The following is an 18,342-nucleotide window of genomic DNA, read 5'->3' on the forward strand; positions in this document are numbered from 1 at the left end:
GGGACTACAGGCGCCCGCCACCTCGCCCGGCTAGTTTTTTGTATTTTTTAGTAGAGACGGGGTTTCACCGTGTTAGCCAGGATGGTCTCGAACTCCTGACCTCGTGATCCGCCCGTCTCGGCCTCCCAAAGTGCTGGGATTACAGGCTTGAGCCACCGCGCCCGGCCTGCAATAAAACTTTCTACTCATGATGCACCTATTATTTTCTAGCCCCTCTGTTAGACACTTTATATGTAATACCTATAATCCTCACAACAGTATTCTAATATTTTCGGTAATGCAATTGAGGCTTAGTAGTTATATAGCTTGCTCAAATTCTCACAGCTAGTAAGTTACATAAGCAGGCTCTTTGATAATATTTGAAAGAACATAATATCTAGCTTAGAAATCTATTTTTGCCTCATTTCAAATTTCTCTTTTTCACAGAGAGTATGTAGTATAATAGAAAAAGCACTAGATTAAAAAGCAAGCCCTAAACTGTATACCTAAAAATGGTGGCCAGGCAAGATGAATCATAGCTGTATTACCACCACTTTGGGAGGCTGAGGCGGGAGGATCACTTGAGGCCAGGAGTTCAACACCAGCCTCAGCCACATGGCAGACCTCTGTCTCTACAAAAAAAGTTTTTTTTTAATTAGCTGGGCATGGTGACACGAAGCTGTAGTCCTAACTACTTGGAAGGTTAAGGTTGGGGGGTCACTTGAGCCAGAAGTTCAATGCTGCAGTGAGCTATGTGATCTTGCCACTGTGCTATAACCTGGCTGACAGAATGAGACCCTATGTCTTAAATAAAATAACAGGTATTGACCAAAAAATTAGCTGGGCGTGTTGTCAGGCGCCTGTAGTCCCAGCTACTCGGGAGGCGGAGCTTGCAGTAAGCCGAGATTGTGCCACCACACTCCAGCCTGGGTGACAGAGCGAGACTTCGTCTCTAAATAAATAAATAAAAGGTATTGACAAGGATGTGGAGAAATTGGAACCTTTGTGCACTGTTGGTAAGATTGTAAAATGATGCAACTGTTGATAGACACAGTGGTGCATACCTGTAGTCCCAGGTATTTGGGAGGCTGAGGCATGAGGATCACTTGAGCCCAGGAGTTTGAGGTCAGCCAGGGTAATCTTCTGGGTAAATATCTAAAAGAATTGGGTCTCAGATTCTTGAAATATATCCAAATATCCAAAAGTAGGGTCTCAAAGAGATATCTGCACACTCATGTTTATAACAGCATTATTCACAATAGTTCAGAGCTTAGAAGCACATCAAATGTCAAATGTGGATGAATGGATAAACAAACTGTGGTATACACATACAGTGAAATATTATTTGACCTTAAAAAGGAAGGAAATTCTGTCACAGGCAGCATCATGGATGAACCTTGAAGACATGCTAAAAGTGAAATAAGACAATCACAAAAAGACAAATACTATGTGATTACATTTATATGAGACTTGTAAAGTAATCACATGCATAGAACTGAAAGTAGAATGATAACTGCCAGAGGCTGGAGGGGAAGGGAAATGGGAGTTGTTCAACAGATGTAGAGTTGCAGTCATGCAAAATGAAAACATTCCAGACATCTGTTATACAATAGTTAACATGACGGAACTTTACACTTAAAAATTGTTAAGAGGCCAGGTGCAGTGGCTCACACCTGTAATCCCAGCACTTTGGGAGGCTGAGGCAGGTGAATCACGAGGTCAGGAGATCGAGACCATCCTGGCTAACACAGTGAAACCCCATCTCTACTAAAAATACAAAAAGTTAGCTGGGTGTGGTGGCACATGCCTGTAGTCCTAGCTACTCAGGAGGCTGAGGCAGGAGAATCCCTTGAACCTGGGAGGCGGAGGTTGCAGTGAGCCGAGATCACACCACTGCACTCCAGCGTGGGTGATGAAGTGAGACTCCATCTCAAAATAATAATAATAATAATAATAATAATTGTTAAGAGACGCCAGGTGCAGTGGCTCATACCTGTAATGCCAGCACTTTAGGAGGCTGAGGCAGGTGGATCACTTGAGGTCAGGAGTTCAAGAGCAGCCTGGCCACAATGGTGAAACGCTGTCTCTACCAGAAATACAAAATTAGCCAGGCATAGTGGCGTGAGCCTGTAATCCCACCTACTTGGGAGGCTGAGGCAGGAGAATTGCTTGAGCCTAGGAGGTGGAGGTTGCAGTGAGCCGAGATCACGCTACTGCACTCCCACCTGGGCAGGCAGGAGGAGAATGAGAAGAATCGTGTCTTGAAAGAATGAAGGAAGACTGATAAACTCATTCTAATGTTGTTGATGGGTCAAATGAGACCCAAGGGCCAGGTACAGTGGTTCACGCCTGTAATCCCAGCACTTTGAGAGGCTGAGGCAGAAGGATTGCTTGAGCGCAGGAGTTCAAGACCAGCCTGGGCTACATAGTTGTTGTTTTGTTTGTTTGTTTGTTTTTTAATTAGCTGGGAGTGGTGGAGCATGTCTGTAGTCCCAGCTACTTGAGAGGCTGAGGTGGGACAATTGCTTGAGCCCAGGTGGTCAAAGCTGCAGTGAGCCATGATTACGCCACTGTACTCCAGCCTGGGCAGCAGAGTGAGACCCTGTCTCAAAAAAAAAAAAAAACTTGAGAATTGAATTGAAGATTATTTTTAGCTACACGAAGGTCATTAATAGCTTTGACATGCAGTTTGATTAGGGGAGTGACCGGGATTAAACCCTAATTGGAAGTAGTTTAAGAGAATTGAAATTTTATAGAACTGGTATAACAATATTTTTATTCGACCTGTTCTAATATTTTTACTAACTTATTAGTAAATGCAAGAGAATGGAAAGAGAGTTGGAGAAGGGAACTATACAACTCTTTAGAGGAGGTTTGTTTGGAGAAGAACAAAAAAATGAAGTAGTGGCTCTAGAGGTATATGGACTTCAGAGGATTTATAAGATTCATAAGAGAAATTATATCTATTTTATATGCAAATGGAAACGATCCACTAGATGAGGAAAAATAATAATGGTGCCTATTGTGTGCTAGGCAACGCCAAGGCAGTAGGAATACAGCAGTGACAAAAAGCCTCTGTCCTCATGGAATTTACCTTCAATCAGTGATGCTACGATAATTGGATTATCTATATAGAAAAATAAGGCAGAATTGTTTTCCTTCTTTACGTTATATGCAAAAATAAATTACAGGTAGATTAAAAACTTACCATGAAAGGTAAGTTTTTTAATTTTTAGAAGAAAATATAGAAGAGTATCTGTATGATCTTAAGGTGAGGATGGACCTCTTTTAAGAATCAAAAGATAGTATAAAAAGCCAAAAAAAAAAAAGATCATTGATTACATGGAACTTTTAATTTTACATACAGTTAAATATAACATAAAGTGACAAACTGGGCACAGTGACTCATGCCTTTAATTCCAGCACTTTGAGAGGCTAAGGCATCACTTTAGGCCAGGAGTTCAAGACCATCCTGGGTAACATAGTGAGGCCCCATGTCTACAAAAATAAAAATTTTAGCCAGGTGTAGTGGCGAGTACCTATAATCCCAGCTACTCAAGAGGCTAAGGCAGGAGGATCACTTGAACCCAAGAGTTCAAGGAGGCCGCAGTGAGCTGTGACTGTGCCACTGCACTGCATTTTAGCCTGGGCAACAAAAGGAGACCTTGTCTCTTGAAAAAAGGTAACCAGACAAGCCACGTTTTGGGAGAAGGTATTTACAACACATTTAATTGGCAGTTAGAATACAGAGTCTATAAAGAACTCCTGCCGGGCTCAGTGGCTCACACCTGTAATCCCAGCACTTTGGGAGGCTAAGGTGGGTGGATTACCTGAGGTGAGGAGTTCGAGACCAGCCTGACCAACATGGTGAAAACCCATCTCTAGTAAAAACACAAAATTAGCTGAGCGTGGTGGCGCATGCCTGTAATCCCAGCTACTCGGGAGGCTGAGACAGGAGAATCGCTTGAACCCGGGAGGCCGAGGTTACAGTGAGCCAAGCAAGATTGCACCATTGCACTCCAGCCTGGGCACCAAGAGCAAAACTCCATCTCAAAAGAAAAAAAGAGAAAAAGAATGCAGAATCTACAAAGAACTCCTGCAAATCAGTAAGCAAGAGACAATTTTGAATATAGGAAAATAGGCAAAAACCTTGAAACAACCAGTTTGCCGAAAAGGGAAACAAAACTGTCAGTAAATATATGAATAAGTCCTTAACCTCACAAATTAAGGAACTGCAAATAAGAAGATGCAAATTTAAATATGGTACATTTTCCAGCCATCAGATAGACAAAAATTTAAATCTAACAATGTAATGGGAACTCTGACTCTGCAAATGGAATTGAAAATGGATATAACCTGCTTTGGAGAACATTAATGTCTAATGAAGTTTGAGGTGTATATAACCCTTTGATCATGCAATTCCACTTTTAAGATATATATATGCCGGGCGCGGTGGCTCAAGCCTGTAATCCCAGCACTTTGGGAGGCCGAGGCGGGCGGATCACGAGGTCAGGAGATCGAGACCATCCTGGCTGACACGGTGAAACCCCGTCTCTACTAAAAAATACAAAAAACTAGCCGGGCAAGGTGGCGGGCGCCTGTAGTCCCAGCTACTGGGGAGGCTGAGGCAGGAGAATGGCGTGAACCCGGGAGGCGGAGCTTGCAGTGAGCTGAGATCTGGCCACTGCACTCCAGCCTGGGCGGCAGAGCGAGACTCCGTCTCAAAAAAAAAAAAAAAAAAAAAAAAAAAAAGATATATATATATATACTTTAGAGCAGGGGTCTGCAAATTACAGTCCATGGGCTAAATCCTACCCTCCGGCTGTTTGTGTAAGTTTTTATTGAAACCATGCCCACTTATTTATACAGCTGCTTTCACACTATAGTAGCAGAGCTGAATAGTTGCAACAGGGACCATAGGGCCTGCAAAGCCTGAAATATATACTATATACTGTTTGACTCTTTATGGAAAAAGTTTGCTAACCTCTACCTTTGAGTAATTCTCACATGCACAAGGAGACATGTACAAGGATTTTTTTGATGCACCCTTATTCATAATAGAAAATAACTGGTCTGTAAACCTGTCCATGAACAGAAAATTGATAGATATAATCAAACAACAGAATGCTATATTGCAGTTAAAAGTGGATGAAGTAAAATTACATATACTTATAAGGATTAATATGAAAAACAGTAGGCTGGGTGCGGTGGCTCACGCCTGTAATCCCAGCACTTTGGGAGACCAAGGTGGGTGGATCACCTTCCTGGCCAACATGGTGAAACCCCATCTCTGCTAAAAATACAAAAATTAGGCCAGGCGCGGTGGCTCAAGCCTGTAATCCCAGCACTTTGGGAGGCCGAGACGGGCGGATCACGAGGTCAGGAGATCGAGACCATCCTGGCTAACACGGTGAAACCCCGTGTCTACTAAAAAAAAAAATACAAAAAACTAGCCGGGCGAGGTGGCGGGCGCCTGTAATCCCAGCTACTCAGGAGGCTGAGGCAGGAGAATGGTGTGAACCCGGGAGGCAGAGCTTGCAGTGAGCTGGATCTGGCCACTGCACTCTAGCCTGGGCAACAGAGCGAGACTCCGTCTCAAAAAAAAAAAAAAAATACAAAAATTAGCTGGGCGTGGTGGTGTGCGCCTGTAATCCCAGCTCCTCGGGCACTTGAGGCAGGAGAATCGCTTGAACCCAGGAGGCAGAGATGATAGTGAGCCAAGATCGTACCATTGCACTCCAGCCTGGACAACAGAGCAAGACTCTATCTCAAAAAAAAAAGAAAAACTGATGAACAAAAAACATTGTAGACAGATAAATGTACAGTATGTAATATTTATATAAAGATTTAAAATATTTACATTTTAGGGGTATTTGAGAAGTTCTGTAATGTCTTGATTTTTTTTTTTTTTTTAATCTAAAGCAACTATAAGGGTCAGGTGGAGTGGCTCACGCCTGTAATCCCAGGGCTTTGAGTAGCTGAGGTGGGAGAATCACTAGAGACCAGCAGTTTGAGACCAGCCTGGACAACATAGACCCCATCTCTACAAAAAAAATTTTTTAATTAGCCAGGTGTGGCCAGGAGCCATGGCTCACGCCTGTAATCCTAGCACTTTGGGAGGCTGAGGCGGGCGGATTGCCTGAGCTCAGGAGTTCAAGACCACCCTGGGCAATGTGGTGAAACCCAGTCTCTACTAAAATCAGCTGGGCATGGAAGGGGGCACCTGTAGTCCCGGCTACTTGGGAGGCTGAGGCACGAGAATCGCTTGCGCCTGGGAGGCAGATGTTGCAGTGAGCCAAGATCACGCCACTGCACTCCAGCCTGGGCAACAGAGCAAGACTCTGTCTCAAAAAAAAAAAAAAAAAAAATTAGCCAGGTGTGATGGCTTGTACCTACAATCCTAGGTACTCTGGAGGCTAAGGTGGGAGGAGCACTTCAACCCACAAGTTTGAGACTGCAGTGAGCTCTGATTGTGCCACTGTACTTCAGCCTGAATGACATAGCAAGATTTTGTCTCATAAATAAGTAAATAAATACAGCAACTATGAAGTGTTAAGATTTTACAAAGCTTCATTGGTGGTAGGCATTTTTTTCTTTTTTTTGAGACAGGGTCTCGCCAGGCTAGAGTTCAGTGATCATGACTCACTACAGCCTCGACCTCCCTGGCTCAAGCAACCCTCCCACCTCAGCCTTTCAAGTAGCTTGGGACTATAGGTGCACACCACCATGCCTAACTTTTCCTGTTTTTTATAGAAATGGGGTCTCACTTTGTTGTCAAGGCTGGTAATTCTCCATGCTTTTTTGTATGGTTGAATTACTTCATTTCCTAGGGATTGGGTGGAAGGGAACATATATGAGAGCTCCCTTCAGATACTGTTACTGCTGCCAGTTGCATTATGTATATCATAGGAACCCAGAGCCCTCACTGAGTCTCCCACATCTGAAAGATAGATTTTCTGTAGTGCTTATTGTACTGAGACCTGGCACCCGCAGGCTCATCAGGCTTATGTAAATGATCTCATTCCCTCTGTCAGTAAGTGTGCTTATTTGGTGATTTTCCTCAGTCTCAGTTCATCCAGAGCTAATTTGCAAGGTTGCAGTGGGATCTGGTGCCATGGTAACCACAGTTACCAAGGCTTGAGGCTTTTCTTCACAGAACTGTGAAATGGGAGCAAGGAGAAGAAATACTTTTTCACTTCCTCTGAAATGATAGCAAAATATGGTTCTCTTAATGGCCATTCTGTGATTTGGGGACATTAAAGAGAATTCTCAAAATAATTTCTGAAAATGTCAGAAGTTTTTTTTGTTTTGGGGGGTTTTCTTGAGACAGGGTCTCACTCTGGTACCTAGGCTGGAGTACAGTGGCATGATCATAGCCCATTGCAACCTTAACCTTCCCATGCTCAAGCGATCTACCCACATCAGTCTCCTGAGTAGCCAGGACTTCCGGCGTGCTTCACCACCATACCCAGCTAATTTTTAAATTTTTTATAGGGAAAAGATCCCACTGTGTTGCCCAAGCTAATCTCAAACTCCTGTGTTCAAGTGATCCTCCTGCCTTAGGCCTCCCAAAGTGCTGGGATTGCAGACATGAGCCACTGCCCATGGCCAGAAATATTTTAATAGAGACAACCCAGGGACTAATATTCTCCAAAGACTTGGCTGATCTTACAGTTCACCAGCTTCGATTGCTTGACATTTGGTTAACTGATTAGTCATTGGCCTCATCCTCCTGAACAGGAAAGCTTGTATTCAGAATTGTTTTGAGAGTATAAATGGAAGTATTTTACCAGCTGTATTGGAGTGAGTCCTATTTTCATGGAGCTGCTTCTTTACTTCGAGCTGTTAATAACTCTCTTGGCCTCTTAATCCTTTTAAAGGAGACATTACAGAGTATGTTTCATCCTGGATCATTGCATGCCAGGACAATGAAAATGTCTGTGTTCTTACCCTCAAAATATGAGTTACTGCCTTTGTTGAGTCTGACAAGAAAGTCAAATCTGACTCACTTAAAAGAGTTTTTTTGCTGCAGACAGATCATAGTAGACTGTGCATCTGGTGGAGGTTGGCTTAGTTTGTAAAGCTGTAATGGGTGAAATGGAATTAAAGAACTCTTCAACACCTTGAACATAATAAGAATTTATTATTAGTTGAACGGTTTAATGTTTGAACTGAATTGAGGCATAAGACCTGGACTACAGTCCTCTACTGAATCATTTGTGAGATTAATATGAATTTACTCAGCAAACATTGATTGAATCCCTCATATGAATGTAAGGCAAGAGAATTCTATGTAAAATGTTAGCACTAAGAGAGACCCGAGTGCGCCTAAGCCAAGCCTTGTATTATAAGTGGCCAGCTGAGCCCAGAGTAGACTAGTATCTTGTCCAGTTGACTAGTCCATCTGTTTTGAAGTGCCACTGGGGTAAGGATGTCAGAAATTTGCAGTTATATATCTGCATGACTTCTCCTGTGCCAAGTAGGACTTCTGAGTATGGAAATGTAAGTTCTGGGCAATTATGTTATCTTAGATTTGTGTATTTATATATTATAATGATTTTCCAGCAGATGGCAGTCAAGTGTCTTGAGGAAGAGGCAGCTTTTATCTTATTTACACAGGAACCCTGGTGCTAAGTCACTGTATTGGGCAAGGGGAAGGAACAAGAAGGTTGATAGAGCAGGATGAAGAAGAATGCCAAAGTTAGGACCTTGCTTAACTGAAGAAGGTGGCAGAAGCAGGGAGATAAAAAGAGCAAGGGATATAACTTCCTTTTATTTATACAAATAAAGTATCTTTCCCACAGCAGTATGATCTGTGCATGTTTTAGTTGTTGATTGCAGATGGGATTTGAGTTTTGATACAACACTGCCATGTTTCTCAAAACCATCTGCAGTTCTGAGAAGTGGATTTAAATCACCCATTTCCCAAGGTCTATTTCAGTGATGCAATATCTTGGTTACAACTACAAGGTGTAGTAAGTAAGGAGGTTCCAGATATGACAAATGTTGCTGCCGTATTTATTGGTCACTGTTCTCAATTCTATTCTGGGGCTCTTCTCTCACCGAAAGACATAAGGCCCATACACAGGACTGTTTCTGGGATATGAAGAATTGGAAGGAAATGGCTGTTTGTTTGTTATTGTTTCTGACAAGAAATCAGAGCCTTGTGTTTTCATTTCTCTTTTCTACCCTAAAACATTTCACCTCAAAAATCATTCATTCATTATGGTACAATGATCAGAGCCTAGATTTGGAGTCAGGGGCCCCAACTTCTAGCTACTTGCTTGTTTGTGATCTAGGGGCAAGTTACTAAACCTATGAATCCCTCCCATTTATAGAAATTCCCTCCCACTAAGATCTTAGGGACTTCACCCTCAATGTGAAGGTTAAAATAAGTTTTGTTTTGTTTTGTTTTGTTTTGTTGAGACAGAGTTTCACTGTTGTTGCCCAGGCTGGAGTGCAATGGTGCGATCTTGGCCCACTGCAACCTCCGCCTCCCAGGTTCAAGCGATTCTCCTGCCTCAGCCTCCTGAGTAGCTGGGATTACAGGCATGTACCACCACGCCCAGCTAATTTTGTTTTTTAGTAGAGACATGGTTTCTCCATGTTGGTCAGGCTGGTCTCAAATTCCCGACCTCAGGTGATCCACCTGCCTCGGTTTCCCAAAGTGCTGGGATTATAGGCATTGAGCCACTGTGCCTGGCCAAGTTGTTTTAATGGCACAACTTCACATTCTTTGGGTAGAGGGTCTACTGGATCTCTAGCTCCCATCCCTACTCCCCAGAAAGCAAACTACGTAGACTGTCATTTAGTCCACCTAAGCACAGGCAGGTGAACCTAGCAGCAGCCCTTTTCTTTGGTTTTGAAAAGAGTATTCTAACAGGAAATTTCTTTTTCTCATCAGGTAAGGAGAGCTGCTTTGAGAGGATTGTGTCAAGGTTTGGAAAGAAAGTCACATATGTAGTGATTGGAGATGGACGAGATGAAGAAATTGCAGCCAAACAGGTAACCATGGTAAAGAAAAATAGTCTATGTGGTTGTACATCAAGTAATTAGAAAAAATGAGAAAAACTACAAAATCTTAGCAATCTATTATGCATTTATAGTATTTTCTCTTTCTTCCTCTCCCATTTTTCTTTAAAGAAAAAGAGGGTCTTTTTTTTCTCCAGATGGAGTTTTTCCTTTTAAGTTTTAGATCCATCCCTTCCTTTTCCTCCCTGTCACTCAAGAATCTTAAAATCTTTAAGCCGTTCTACAGGGATCCCATCATTCAACCTGAGATGTGCCCCATCTTCCATCTTCAAAGACAGTGCCTTCTCAAGCATCAGACTTGACTGCAAAAAGGCTAATCTTTCTTTCTTTTCCATTATTCAAGTTCTCAGACAGTACAACCAATAGCTCTTTCTGTAGAGAACGTCTTTCCTGCCTTTGAGCCCTGGAAAGATTGCTCTGATGTTAACCCCATCACTATACAGGTCCCAACTTCAGGTCACCCCTTATTTATTTATTTATTTATTTATTTTCTTTTTTTGAGACGGAGTCTCACTCTGTCACCCAGGCTGGAGTGCAGTGGCATGACCTTGGCTCACTGCAACCTCCGCCTCCTGGATTCAAGCAATTCTCCTTCCTCAGCCTCCCAAGTAGCTGGGACTGTAGGCACCTGCCACCATGCCCAACTAATTTTTGTGTTTTTAGTAGAGACAGGGTTTCCCATATTGGCCAGGCTAGTCTCGAACTCCTGACTTTCTGATCCACCTGCCTCGGCCTCCCAGAGTGCTGGGATTACAGCCTTGAGCCACCACGCCCAACCCAGGTCACCCCTTCTTGATATACGAAACAGTAGATGAAAGAGTCTTGGCTATAGAACCTAAAATCCCATCTGTGTATCAGCTATGTGACTTTGAACAATTATCCTCATCTGCTAAATGGATCTGTAGAAGTTCTTTCCCTCCCTACCCCAATTTATTTTCTTCCAGCAACTCTATTTCTTAGACCTAGAGGCATTGGGTTGCCAGCTAGAACCAACTGCCCTGATACTCTTCATCCAGTTAAGTAGAAATCTTAGCAACTATAATAAAGTATGAGATTGGTAATCAGTCGGCATTATTATCTCATGTTTCCGTTTGCTACTTTATGTAGCAATTCAGGGATCCTTATTTTTTCGCATATGTTATGAAGCTTTAATTCTAATGTGCTTCTTGTTGCCCTCTTTGGGAAAGACACTAGTGGGTATATGCATCAGTGTTTCCTGGTCTGAAGAATGGTATGGGGGAGAGAAAGAACAGCTCAAGTCATCAGCAGAGTTGGTAACTCTGACAATGTCTAGAATCATCTACAATAGAATACACCATTGTGGCTGGGCACAGTGGCTCACGCCGATAATCCTAACACTTGGGGAGGCCGAGGCAGGCAAATCACCTGAGGTCAGGAGTTAGAAACTAGCCTGGCCAACATGATGAAATCCCGTCTCTACTAAAAATATAAAAATTAGCCGGGCATGGTGGTGCATTCCTGTAATCCCCGCTACTCGGGAGGCTGAGGCACGAGAATTGCTTGAACCCTGAAGGCGGAGGTTGCAGTGAGCCGAGATTGTGCCACCGCACTCCAGCCTCAGCAGCAGAGCAAGACTCTGTCTCAGAAAAACAAACAAAAAAAGTATATACCGACTGGAAAATGCTTACCACTTTATCCAGTTCAAGCTATACTCTGTGAAGGATATTTTCTGCAGCCTTTCTGACAGAAGTCTCTCTAGTCCTTGCTTGAATATGCCCAAGGATGAGGGCATTGGTTCCCAGTAGCCTGTTCCACTGAGGGGTCAACCAAACTGTTAGGGTGTTCCCCCTTCTACTGAGCAAAAATTTCTCTACCTTCATATACTAGGCTGGCATTCTTTTTTTTGTTTTTTGTTTTTGAGATAGAGTCTCGCTCCATTGCCCAGGCTGGAGTGCAGTGGTATGATCTTGGCTCACTTCAGCCTCCGCCTCTGGCCTCAGCCTCCCAAGTAGCTGGGACTATAGGTGCACACCACCACTCCCAGCTAATTTTTATATTTTCAGTAGAGACAGCGTTTTGCCATGTTGGCCAGGCTGGTCTCAAACTCCTGACCTCAAATGATCCACCCACCTTAGCCTCCCAAAGTGCTGGGATTGCAAGCATGAGCCACTGCACCTGGCCTCTAGTCTGGCATTCTTGAACATAACAAATCGGTTTCCTCTTCTGTATGTTAATAGCCTTTTAAATATTATGTGTGAGCAGCTGGCTTAAAAAACAACTTGGGTATATGCCAAAACAACTGTGTTCTAGGACCTCAATATTCTGAGTAATTTGGAACCAGTTTCAACTAGATGATAGGAACGTTAATCTCCTCAGCTTCATAGAACATGGTTTCCAACACTTGGGTTTATCAAAGCCCTCCTTTAAAATATGGCCTCCACATGAGAATCACTTAAACCTGGGAGTGGAGGTTGCAGTGAGCCAAGGTAGCACCACTGCACCCCAGCCTGGGCAAAAGAGCGAGACTCTGTCTCAAAAAATATAAAAAATAAATTTAACTTAATTTAAAAATATGGCCTCCAGGCACAGTGGCTCGTGCCTGTAATCGCTAGCTCTTTGGGAGGCCAAGGTGGGAGGACTGCTTGAGCCCAGGAGTTCAAGACCAGCCTGGATAATATAGTGAGGCTTCATCTCTGCAAGAAATAAAGTATTAGCCAGGTGTAGTGGCACATGCCTTTAGTCCCAGCTACTTGGGAGGCTGAGGTGGGAGGATCACTTGAGCTCAGGGGGTCAAGGCTGCAGTGAGCCATGTTCATACCACTACACTCCAGCCTGGGTGACAGAATGAGACCCTGTCTCAAAATAAAAAGTAAAATATGGCCTCCAGAACAGCACACAGTATTCTGGACGTGATTCTGACTACATAATATAATGAGATTATTATTTCCCAGATCTGTACATTCTCCGTCTTGGACATAGATAAGATTTAGGTCTTGTAGTTCTGAAACTTACAAGAAATTAACCATCCATAAGACAATATAATCTTATATCAAATACTAATTTTTCACCTGGGCCATTTTATTTGATCCTTAAGACCCTGTATGATAACTGGAATGCCTGTAGTTCCAGCTACTCAGGATGCTGGGGTAAGAGGATTGCTTGAGCCCAGATTCAAGGCCACAGTAAGCTATAATCACACCACTGCCCTTCAGCCTGGGTGACACAGCAAGACCCTGTCTTCAAAATAATAGCTAGAACAGGTAATCTCTCAAAAGCACAAAGTACCACTGAAACTTATTAAAAATTTCTCACATTTATAAAGTGTGCAATGTACAAGGTCCTTATACATATGACTGTTTGATCATTATTACCGCCCTGTGAGGCAGGGATAGATAGGGTTACCATATACCTTGGGGAGAGGTGTGCTAAGGAAAGAGTATGGGCAAATATTTAATATAAGCTCTCAGAAGAAGTTGGATTAACCAGCTATCCCCACTCTCTTTCCAGCACAACATGCCTTTCTGGAGGATCACAAACCACGGAGACCTTGTATCCCTTCACCAGGCTTTAGAGCTTGATTTTCTCTAAGAACTGGAATGAGGAGCCTTCCCCTTGAGCTCCTTTTCACTCCTGAAGGGAGCTGGAGACTGGAACCAACTGAGAACTTTCTCTGTCTCTCTCTCTGTCTCTCTCTCTCTCCCTCTCTCTCTGTCTCTGTCTCTTCCTCTCTCTCTGTCTCTCCCTCTCTCTCTCTCTGTCTCTCCCTCCCTCCTTCCCTTTCTCTGTCTGTCTTTATCCATGGAATGCTGGCGAGAACACAATCAGAACCAACAGCTGCAATTTTTGCTAAGAGTGAGCTGCAGCCCCGTGTTCATCTCCATACAGAAGCAGGAGACAGTTGGATAGACAGAACAATGGACTCACTGCAGCTACAGTGCTTTTAATTCTTCTGTGTTTTGTTTTGGTTTTTTTGTTTTTTGTTTTGTTTTTTTTTTTTCAAAAAATGAAAAAGAAAAGGAAATTCCTGGGGCAGAGTTGCACTCTTAGTCCATGACAAGACTGAGAATTACTCATAACTTGTGGTGATCAGATAAATGCAGCAGACTTTTATGATAACATCTCTTGCAGTCTTAGAGTCTCCTTAGCTTAGAATCTCACTTATTTCCAGCGAATGTGTATGTTATTTTTATAGGTAAGGGTCTGATCTCTGACACAGGTTTCCACCACTTTCTTTTTCTAGCAAGAAAGTGTGTAAAGTCTTGAAAATAGTAATTGAAATATCTAAAATACCTCTCTGTGGCAGTAGCACCTCTGTAGCTGCTCCAGTGGTCTGCTCTCTAGGACGATTCCTTTCCTGTTCTTCCATCTCCTAGCTGGTGAACTGTGGGGCACTGAACACTGAGTAACTTTAAACTTTGGCATTTCCCATCTAGAAGCCTTAGTCTTCTTTCCAGTCCCTTTTCCCTTTAGTCAAATGGCACAACCCTAAAAACTCTTTCAGCTTGACTCTCATTCAGACTGTATCCCAGGAGGCTTAGCTTCCAAACTGGAGAGAAGGAACTAAAGTGTCTTATGAATTGCAGCTTCTTTGGCTCTTGAGACCGAAAGGTTCTACCTGTTCCTCCTGCAGAGAAGTACCCATTTCCCATCAGATGCTCGCCCCTGCAGTTTCTTCCTTCTTAGTCATCATAATGCTAGTTTCTTACCCCTTTCCTGCCCTCTGTACCTCATGTCCACCTCCAGGCAGCTCTGGCCAGTCCCCAGGTATTAGACCCAAGAATTCAAATCAAATCTAAAAACATGCTTATAACTACATGTTGGCCAAAACTGCCAATGTATTTGACTTCCTTTGTGGAAGCCCTAAGCCATATGAAGGATGTCCCAGGTATATATTTATCCAGATCTCTGCCTGAAACTGAAGAGCAGATTGCTGTATTTAAATTTTCCCATGGAAAACCCTGCTTCTCAAATCCCATTCTAAAGTAGGAAACCAGAAAGACTTTGCTGATTGTGGGGGGAGGGGAGGTACAGACAGGGTTTCACTTTGTTGCCAAGGCTGGTCTCGAACACCTGGCCTCAAGCGACCCTCCCACCTTGGCCTCTCAAAGTGTTGAGATTATAGGCATGAGCCACTGCGCTCAGCCAGACTTTCCTGATTTAAATGAGAGTGCTGCATCATTCCCTACTTCATGGCCCAAAACTTAATCCTGGGCCAAATGCAGGAGCATCTCTCGACCTCTGGGCAGATTGGTGGGTGCCCAGGCACTAGTCACAGCCTTCCAGCCCAGCCATGATTGTTGGATGCCCCATCCCTCCAAGAGCAATTTGGGCATCTGCTCAGGCAGGATAAAATTCCCTAGAGCTGAGGAAGTTCAGCCTTTCCCAGGCTGCAAAGAGACAGATGATACAAGCACCTCAGATTGAGATGCAGGATTGGTCCGCAGAAGGAGGCATCGTTGACCAACCCCAGCTATAATTGCTTGTCGCCAGAGACTCTGCATCCCCATTTCCAAAGATGTTGCAGCACAAAGAGGCAAGACTCCTTTCAATGCCAGGCCACCCAGATAGCAAGAGAGAGAGGCTGGTATACACATTCCTTCAGAACTCATTGAAAAGTGCTCATGACTCACGATTTAAAGGAGTAAGTTTTTGCTGAGTAGCTGAAGTCAGTGCTCCTTTACTTGGCTGCCTCTTTGGCCTTGTTTCCTGTGGGGTTGGGAGGAGGGAGATGTAGTGTGAGGTAGGCCTTCCCTTGGTCTGTATTCAGCATAGTTCCTTAGATGCTGCTCTGTCTTGTTTGATGGTTGATCTTAGGAAGCTCTACTCTGAAGCCTCAAACCCTCCCCCTAATGCAGTATAGCTGTTGAGTTTTTGTCCTGGACAAAGGCCACAGCTGTTGTGCTGCGCTTCAGGTTTTTGAGGCTGCGGAGTGGTACCCCCACCATGCACACAAGCACACACACAGATACTTCCCTCTCCACCCTTATGGGAGCTCTTTATTTTAGAATATAACTTAGACTCACTTTTATCAATGGCTTTTTTCCTCTTGCTCTGACTTCCTAGCTTAGCTCTTCCCAAAAATAACTTGAACTTGACCAAGAGAGGTAAGGAGGCTGAGCAGAGCAGTCTCTGCTCATTCCTGGTTGTTGCCACCCTCATTTAGATGGAAGAGAAAAGAGGAGCTTCTTGGCTTTTTGCCAAAATGAATTGTCCAGGGAACACAGTGCTGTCTGTAATTACCCTGCCTTTTTCTCCACCCCAACACAAAAATCTGGAAAGGAAAATAAGTGGGTAGGATTAAGAGCTGTTGTAAGTAGAGGGCCAAAGGACACTGTGAGTCCATTCATCAAGGGGAAGGCCCTCTTCATTAGAGTCCTCATGAAATTAGCCAAATGATGAGTCCTTCCCCAGCTGGGCATGGTGGGTTCTCTTTTTTTTTTTTTTTCTTTTTTCTTTTTTGAGATGGAGTCTCGCTCTGTCACCCAGGCTGGAGTGCAGTGGCATGATCTCTCGGCTCACTGCAACCTCCGCCTCCCGGGTTCAAGCGATTCTCCTACCTCAGCCTCCTGAGTAGCTGAGATTACAGGCACCCACCACCACACCCAGCTAATTTTTGTATTTTTAGTAGAGACGGGGTTTCACCATGTTGACCAGGCTGTTCTCAAAACTCCTGACCTCAGGTGATCTGCTCACCTCGGCCTCCCAAAGTGCTGGGATTATAGGCATGAGCCACTGCGCCCAGCCAGGCACTGTGGGTTCCACAAGATGGGTCTGTAATGTCACGGTGAGGGCTCTCTCTAGTAGTAGGTCTGGAGTGAGGTGTGTCTTGGGTTGAGGAGGTGGCTTGACTTTCGAATGTAAAACTGACTGTGCCTTAGCATCACCCTGTCCAGTGCCCCTGGGGCAGCTGGTAGTGTCCAGAAGAATGGACACCTGCTCCAGATTTAGATGCCTATCTGGGCTTTTGTTTGATTTGGGGTGTTCCTGTCTAGTGTAAAGCTAGTGAGTTGTCCCAAGAGACTGATGCCACAGCTTGTTCGCAGTTTACACAAACTCAGCTTTAAAGCTCCAAATAGAATCTGATTGACAAACTCTAGCTGCAGCATGTGGAGCTTCTAGATGTTTACTACCTTGAATGATTGTCAGTGTCACTGAACCACGGGGGAGAGGAGTATGGGGTAGAGCAATGGTCTAGGCTAACAAGTGGTGAGCTTAGGGTCTTCCTCTGACTCCTTACTCCTCAAGGAGGCAGTTAGGGTCCCTCTTAAGCAGGCTTCTATTTCTTACCACTAAATTGGTTTCCTTTTTCATCCAGAAGTTAGAACTCCCCAGATATTCACACTATAGGGTCTGAATTCCGAGATTCTAAAATATCTTAAACCACAAGAGAGAAAATGTAGTGCTGCCCCGGCCCCAGTCAGCAGGCCATCTTTCCCTTCCTCTCCTGAGTCAGACAGCTCTGGCAAGCAAGGCTCCTTGGCTAGTTCCTAATGCACTGACAGGAGCCCTCCCATTAAGGACGACTTCTACTCAAAATGCGACTCTCCCTCTGGACTTCAGGTGCCTCTGTTAGCAGGAAAAGGCATTGATCGGATTGGTATATTTATGTGACTGCGGGCATTTGTGGCTGTAGAATCCGTGACCATAATGTTATATGTAATGGGAACTATCTTATAAACTTGAAAAAATAAAGTTTTTATTTTCTATAGTTTGCTCCTGTGTCTTTTCTGAATAGGATCAGCATAGTTGCCCAGCTATGTGGGGTCCTAATTAGGGCTTCATAAAAATTCTAAAGAGTTCATTAGAAAGATGTCACCCTTTCAGTAACTGGGTCATTTCACCAAAAAAGTAAAAACCAACCATTTGGTATAAATATACATGGGAAATTATTTTACAGTAATTTGCATGGGAGCATGTATTGTTTCTAAAATATATTTTGCTTTTAAAGTTTAGAACTGGAGTGAGAAAAGATTCACTCACTGCCAAATGTGCTGAAATTTAATTATTAAGGAGAGAAATCAGTACCTTGCCGCGCTGCACTTAAACCACAAAAGCGATAAAACTAGCAAACTGATATCAGACCTCATTTGATTTGCCCTGATTTCATGTCACATCAACTACTTATTCTCATTTCATTTCTCTGATTTGGGTCTGGCTGCATCCCTCTGGTCTGGAAAACAGTCACAAAGCCTTCTGCCTTTTAGTCAATGAAGGAAAACAGAATTGGGTTCTAGCTTCCAAGTACCATAAATGCCAGACTATAAGATGTATTTCTCCAAAAATTCCCCAGAAAAGAGGAAGTTGCCTATTTTAGTAATTAAATGTTTTCCTCATTAGGTGCACATTAGTTGAAGCAAACCCGTTAGCTGC

At 43.5% G+C, this 18,342-nt stretch overlaps 2 protein-coding genes across 17 annotated transcripts in view; one reads left to right on the forward strand and one right to left on the reverse strand.

The window, feature by feature from the left end:
* The window catches only part of EYA3 (EYA transcriptional coactivator and phosphatase 3), a 119,079-nt gene extending 101,401 nt beyond the window's left edge, over positions 1–17,678 (forward strand). For 8 of the 10 annotated variants that reach the window (XM_077995177.1, XM_077995210.1, XM_077995169.1 and 5 more), the window contains 2 exons: positions 9,884–9,984; positions 13,480–17,678. In XM_077995177.1, the coding sequence (XP_077851303.1) occupies positions 9,884–9,984; positions 13,480–13,560 (182 nt within the window). In that variant the 3' untranslated portion in view covers positions 13,561–17,678. 10 annotated transcript variants of the gene reach the window in all.
* XKR8 (XK related 8) overlaps positions 1–18,342 on the reverse strand; it is a 149,499-nt gene that overhangs the window by 120,590 nt on the left and 10,567 nt on the right. For 5 of the 7 annotated variants that reach the window (XR_013405203.1, XR_013405204.1, XR_013405211.1 and 2 more), the window contains exon 4: positions 15,603–15,678. The gene's annotated coding sequence lies outside the window, so the exon portion shown is untranslated. Of the gene's footprint in view, positions 1–1,043; positions 1,135–13,926; positions 15,679–18,342 lie in introns of those variants that run through there. The other 2 variants (XR_013405210.1, XR_013405202.1) reach the window with 2 other exon arrangements.

The sequence above is a fragment of the Macaca mulatta genome, chromosome 1, assembly GCF_049350105.2.
Source record: "Macaca mulatta isolate MMU2019108-1 chromosome 1, T2T-MMU8v2.0, whole genome shotgun sequence".
NCBI lineage: Eukaryota > Metazoa > Chordata > Mammalia > Primates > Cercopithecidae > Macaca > Macaca mulatta.